The sequence below is a fragment of the Rhipicephalus sanguineus genome, chromosome 3, assembly GCF_013339695.2.
Source record: "Rhipicephalus sanguineus isolate Rsan-2018 chromosome 3, BIME_Rsan_1.4, whole genome shotgun sequence".
NCBI classification, from domain to species: domain Eukaryota; kingdom Metazoa; phylum Arthropoda; class Arachnida; order Ixodida; family Ixodidae; genus Rhipicephalus; species Rhipicephalus sanguineus.
In genome coordinates, this window is record NC_051178.1 from 43254177 (window position 1) to 43260954 (window position 6778).

Consider the following 6778-nt stretch of genomic DNA (forward strand, 5'->3'; position numbering starts at 1 on the left):
AACTTTTCTGTTTGTAATATTGAGAATACCTCGCGGGATGAACGAACGATCAGATAAAGCGAGAGCAACTAGTATGTGTCATAAATGACAATGTCACGAGATGCTCCCAGACTCAGATCAGTTCTCACGTTTCTTTACAAGCATGTGACAATACGTTCATAGCAACATTTACCTCTAATAGTTCATCATGGGTAGCTGGGTATGCAGAAGAATGAAACAACACAAACATCTCAAGTTTCAAATTTTAGTGTCAGTAGTTCTTTAGCATATACTACTGCAATAGCATTTCTAGTATATTTCTTCCACCAAATATTCTTGCAACAAGGGGTGGGGGGTAGTCTTCAGCGACACCCCGTGTTCCAAGGATTTTTCATTGCTTCAAGATGTCATTTCAGCGCGAACTTCTAACTTATCTGGATTTCCCTCAAATGCAAATTTGTGGTACATATTCTGGTTTATTCATAATCAAATCGGAATGTCTCAATATTCACTAGAAAGACGGCAGATGACTTTTTAGGGGGTCATTTTTCTTTGTTAGACACAATAATAATTGGACCTAACAGACAATAATGCCAAGGAAAGTGACATCAACAATTTCCTTGTATAAAAAGTTCACAAGCACCTAAAAAGAACAATGCGTATAGCCTGAGTAATCAGTAAATCGACATGTGCCATTGGTTGCACATTGATTTGAAAACTTCTGTCAATTTATTTCTTTTTCATTCACACTTCTCTTAATTACTCCATCTTCTTAATTGGTGACGTTTGCCTTATAATTTTTAATGGTCGCATAAAGAGAATCTATAATTATTAGTTATGCATTTGAAGGGCTAAAACTCAATATCTTGGTTGTGGGGTTCCGATAAACATGCAACGAAATAAGAGTAATCGGGATAATTATTCTGTGTTAGTACACTCCAACCTCATTATAACAGTCACATCTGCCCCTAAAAAAACTTTGTTATATGCGAAAATTCTTTATAAAAGTGTATAGGTAACTATCTATAACAAGACTACTATTCATTTACTTCGTTATAAACGATAATTCGTTATATCCGTCTTGGTTATACGAGGTTTGAGGGCCAAACAACGAAACGTTCCGAAACGTTCAAACAACGAAACGTTCCTTATGTCACTGAAAGCTTCCTCATTGAGGAGCCCTCGGTGAAGGCTTCCTTGGCGCTTCCTCAGCTTAAGGTTGCTTTGGGGCTACCTTCGTGGGCCCTTAGGTCTGCTCCTGGCCCTGAACGAGCGCTTCACCTCACAGCTAGCCCACGTGATGCCTGTTTCCGAGGCAACCCTCCCACCCGACCTCTGCGAGGAGACGCGAGCGTGCGTGCACGGTGCGCAGTAAAAGAAGGAATGGCGTCGTGGGCGGACGGGAGTGCGGCTGACTTCACGGATTTCTTGAACCGCGATTGTCATTTCCCATTCGGAGAGGTCTACCGGTATTCACCGGCAGTGAGGATAGTTCGCGATGCGGTCAACCGCATGGAATTGTGCAATGAAGAAGATTTCGCCTTCAGGTTCCGATTCACCAAGGCGTCTGTCATTCCGATCATGTCGGAACTACAGTTGAAAAAGAACACGGACCGAAGGGGAACCCCGCTCCCACCGCTGCTGAAGGTGCTCATCACGCTTCGGTTTTACGGCACTGGTGCCATGCAGACAGTGGTTGGCGACCTCGTGCGCGTCTCACAGCAGTATGTGTGGCGTTGTGTCTGGGAGATCACCCAGGTCATATGTTTGCGTCTGTTTCCCAAATATGTGCGACACCCCGATGCAGCAGACGCGAATGATGTGATCGCCCGCTTCTACGCAATTGGCCTGTTTCCAGGTGTAACGGGGTGTAAGACTGCACGCACGTCCCGATTGTGAGCCCTGGAAGCGAGAAGGCCGAGGTCTTCCGCAACCGCAAGGGATACTTCTCATTTAATGTGCAGGTAAAGTGACGCCTTCGTCTCATTTGTCTCTTTTCTTAACCTGTTCGATGTGTGTAACTTTTGCGACAGCGTTGTATAGACGCACGTTTTCAAAGCTGTGCCGTTGCTGTTGAAATAGGGTTGCCTTTGTTGCACATGCCCATGGTGAATACACGCCATTCAGGTACAACTGTCCCTTGCTAATTTTAAATGCGAAGCATTTCTTAGCGAACCTCTGGCACTTTGAGCGTTTCTATCTAGGTATCTATCTATCTATCTAGCCGCCTACGTCTGGGTGCTCTCATGATCGCCTCCTTAACTTGGTGTAGACCAAAATTTACATGGCGGGGTAAGAGGATTTGGCGAATATGATTGCCGCGTCATGACAGGAAAAACGTTAAAATCCTGTCGCGTACGTCTCAAACCCTTTCCACTAGACACGTGTGGCACTTACCCGTTTACCACGGGCCGCGGTGTACGGGTATGCGCCACAGGTGATTGACAGTTTATATCTACCCAGGAACGACGAGAACAGACATCGGTAACTTAAATGCTAGAGCGTTAAGGAAAACCAACATCGGCAGCGTTGACTCAACGAATGGAAAGAATGAAAATTAGGATCCCAGCAGGAATCGAAACCAAGCATTCTGCGTGGCAATAAGGTATTCTACCTCTGAGCCACGCCAGGTCTATAAATTGGTTCGGAGAAACAGCCAACGCAGGCGTAATATCGGTGCAACGTCAATTGCGATTGTGGTGCTGGCTATCTAATTTTACAAGAAAGCAATAAACACTACCTGATACACCTACGATACGGGCGCCATATCAGATTAACGTCTGTAGTTCCAGTGTTGGCTCCGATTTCATAGCAGTCTAATAAACATTACGTTTGTATTCCTGCGATTCAGCAAGCTATATTGAAGCATTGCTCGATCTCGGAGGAATACATTAACGAAAGTTACATATGATATCCACATCCCCGCACTGTAGAGTGCACTTCGTCCACCAGAACGACGCAGTGTCCTCTTCACTTCTTACGAGGCTGGGCGATGGCCTCATGCTGACCGAGGATGATTCCAGATTGATTGACAGCCGCTTTGTAGACTAGGCTACGTAGGCCACATACGCCCAGGTAGTCTACGAATACGACAAACACCATCCACTGATGTTGGTCTACGTAGCACTATCCAGGCCTACCAGCCTCGACGGCCTATACCTCACCAAAGCGAAGGGTGGCTTCAGGTTCCGACATGTCGCCGGCTCTGTCGACAGAAAATTTGTCGACAAATGACCGAGGCATCCACGAATTCCAACAGCTCTACTATGCCGCATAGTTCACTACACAAGGACCCCTCGTCACCACGATCACGACCTGATCCAACAAGTCATGACCAGCTGCTGGTAATCACTGATCACTGTGATGATGCCCTTGTTCAAGAACTGTCAAGAACTTCTTGCAAAAATGCACACAGGTTCGTGAAACGTGCGTGCGTCCTCGGGACATGTCACTACATATCAGCTTACCGCTTCTGGTGTTGGTAATACCCACGTTGCCAATGGCAGCGTTACCCAACCGTAAACAACTGGTTATATAACACATATGCGGCTCTTCAACATATATATGTGTGCGTATAAAATATATACAACTCTGTAGCGTCATTTCGTAACGTGTCGCTCAGTAAAAAAAGTACCGCCACAGTCCCCTACCCGCCACATGCTTCGCATAACATCGACTCCCACGGTACGTGGGATCTGCCGAATTTTTTTCTTTTACATATGAAACGTACAGCTTCAGAAAGGTACTCTATTGAATGTCACTCTTTTTAATTGCCATTTTTTTAAGTACCTTAGGTCGCGTTGATCATGGTAATGTGTTAAGCAGTAATGTCGCACCCATACACTAGGTTGTGCATCAGTAACATTAAGCAAATACATTTCAGTAAATATGCACCATCAATAAACTGATCTAAATTGCATAACTGTCACGTAGGTTGATAATGACCAAGGGTTGTGAATGCCTGTTGTATTAGCCACTTTTTATCCGGGCACAGTGTGCTTAACAGTTGCATGAGGGTAAGTGGTGGTGAAGTGCACATTTTTTTAAATTTTCAAGTTGCACACATTGAAACATGGCTGTTGCTTTTGGGTGCAACCATTTCCAAGAAATTCGCAATACATGATTCACAGGCTATCACTGGTCCCGAGCTCCAATTCTTTGATGTAGTTGCCAGTTGGCCTGGATCCGTGCATGACAGCAGAATATTCACCAACAGCAGAGTGATGGCACTCTACGAACAGAAGGCTGTACCTGGCGTTCTCCTTGGTGACCAGATGTATGCGTGCCTATCATTCTTCATGACACCACTCAGGAATCCTCAAACATGTGCAGAAAAGAGGTAACAGCACATGCACCTCCGAATGTAAATTATAATAGGTGCGCTACTAGGCACATTACTACTTGAAGCACTAAAATTGCAGCGTCGTTTATGAAAACTAGATTGAAAACCTGCCGTTTATAACATAAACGTCAAAATTTCTTGGAACAAATGAAGTACTTGCAACTGTAAAGCCCACTGTAAAAACAAAAAGAGAAAATGTATTCCTAGACGCAAGCCGCTTAAATTTTAAATTTGCTCCCATACAAGCATAAACATGCTTTACTGCAGTCTCTGAAGAGGTTTGCTGTCTGCTGTCTCACAGCCCCTTCTTTGTTATCTCTAAAAGCATGCTGTACCCATGATGTGCACATGCCAATAACACAGGATGTATTAAAACACATTTAAAATGGAACACCCAAGTTGTTGTCTTCAAAAAGAAAGAACTCTTTCTTCCTAATAATTGTGATGATGTATCAGTGGCTGTATCTTCACATGTTCACAATTGCTTTTGCACATATAGCTTGTTGCTCATGCATTATTTGCACATTCTCTCGTTTCGTGCAGGTACAACAAGAGCCAGATAAAAACAAGAAACAGTGTGGAGCGTACATTTGGAGTGTGGAAAAGGCGCTTCGCATGCCTACGGGTAAAGCTGCTGACGGACACTGATCGGTCTGCAGCATGTGTAGCACTCCACAACATTGCCTGTTTGCGTCGGGACCCATGTCCACTCTCTGATGAAGTAGACCCCGACGTTAATTTACCTGACAACCCTAGCCAAGGCGATCCTGACAGTTGCTGGTGCACAAGTACGCAGCTGCTACATCCGCCGGTGTTTTTCCTCTGGGAACGAACAAACGGGTCCAGTGCAAACCTGAAGTAATCTACATTCAAGAGCTGTTTCAAAAAATATGTTCCTGCTCTACATCGCCTCTCTTCAGTCTGGTTGACTTTAAAGAGTGCTGCATGCATTTATCCAAGCAGTGTTGCTTGCACCGCTGTGGCGTTTCAGTAAATGAAAGCTGTACATGACACAGGTCATATCTTCATATGACTTTATGAAAACTTTAAAACATCAGCTGAACAGGCACATGTACATTCAGACACTACACTTTCTGACATTTAAATATAACATTTGAGACATCTGGCTTCTCATCTCCAAAACAATGTGAAAACAACTGATGACTTAACAACAACTGCAAGAAATATACTTATGCTTGTCGTTGCATATCAATATGACAAGTTTCCAAAACATGCTCTCAGGTATTCCTTTATTGAGAGTCTGCTGCCTGCAGCTGTTTTCTTAGGAGCGCCTGCTTCAGTTGCTGTACTTTTTCTTTTTCTTTTAAGATCCGAAGCTTGATTTTGTGCTGGATGTTGCAATTTTTTATTTCCTCCTTCAAGGTGCTCATTTTGATCTCATTCTCTTCTCTCATACACTCCATTCTTTGATTGTGCTCAATTTTTTCATGTTTCTTATCTGCTTTTATAGCATCAAGGCGAGCCTCGAGTTCTACGTCGAGTCTGTGCTGCAACAGAGACAACCTGCCTCCGCGGACATTCCGCACACTTGACCCAGCTGTTGCCGCTTGAATTTGTGCACCTGGCTCAGCAGCTTCCTCTTGGCTCATGTCCGCATCGACTTCGGCATCGTCCAAGCATAACCTATCTTCACCAACCACGGATGGTGTGCAAGAGCTCTGCAGCATTGACTGCATAGCTGCTGTGTGTCGGTTTGGCTGAGTTCTTCTGTTCGGTCTGCAATAAATGTGTTGTTTCATCCATGAAAGACAAGCGAAGAAATGTGTGGGCATTATAGGGTGGCAGTGCACATAAATCGGACAGGAATCTGCATGCATTGCCACATCACGACAGTGTGTAAGCACAACCGCTTTTCGTGACCTGTGGTGTGCTAGAAACGCTCACGTTGCCTGCAGAGGTTTCTACCTCCGTGGCCGCGCTATCGAGTTCGCAGAAGGCGACATACCTTCATCACTGTCAGCTGGTCCATTTTCACAGATCATCCTGTTCAGAATTTTCGACGCGTTTTGGGCTGCTGGCGTGGCAAGCGGGCGGTCGCTGTCGCAAGGAGTGGTTCCCGCGTGGTCAGGTGCGGAACGATGGCTTTGATCTGCGCGAGCCTTTCGTCCATAGGCGGTGGTGGGGGGCCGCCTCCTGCAAATACCCCAAAACTTGTAGCACCGGCGACCTTTTACAGAGAATGGAAACATACCTGTAGTGGGGACGTCACGGCTTTGCTTCGCTTTCTCCCGCTTCCACCTTTGCTTCATGTTATCCCACAGCTTCTTTAGCTGCTTGACGTCCCGGGGGTGCACAAAGGGCCTGCGGTTGAATTCCGTGCACAATTTTTCCCATGCCTTGGCTTTTGCATTGATGGATATTGCGACCGTACGCTTATTTTTGATGACGGTCTTCTATTTCAGCACAAGGTCCTGGACGAGATCTTTCTCGTCTTCG

General features: G+C 45.2%; 1 protein-coding gene across 3 annotated transcripts; it reads left to right on the forward strand.

Annotated features, from left to right (window-relative positions):
* The first annotated feature begins 1346 nt into the window (after nucleotides 1-1346).
* On the forward strand, nucleotides 1347-6104 carry LOC119385425 (uncharacterized). Of its 3 annotated transcripts, none has more exons than XM_049413190.1 (4): nucleotides 1347-1943; nucleotides 4110-4318; nucleotides 4865-5179; nucleotides 5793-6104. In XM_049413190.1, exons 2-4 carry the CDS (start codon nucleotides 4203-4205, stop codon nucleotides 5872-5874), a joined length of 513 nt encoding a protein of 170 aa, XP_049269147.1. In that variant the 5' UTR covers nucleotides 1347-1943; nucleotides 4110-4202; the 3' UTR covers nucleotides 5875-6104. The 3 variants fall into 3 exon arrangements, with proteins under 3 accessions (XP_049269147.1, XP_049269148.1, XP_049269149.1); XM_049413191.1 differs by having other exon boundaries at nucleotides 4865-5161; XM_049413192.1 differs by having other exon boundaries at nucleotides 4110-4255.
* Nucleotides 6105-6778: the final 674 nt, after the last annotated feature.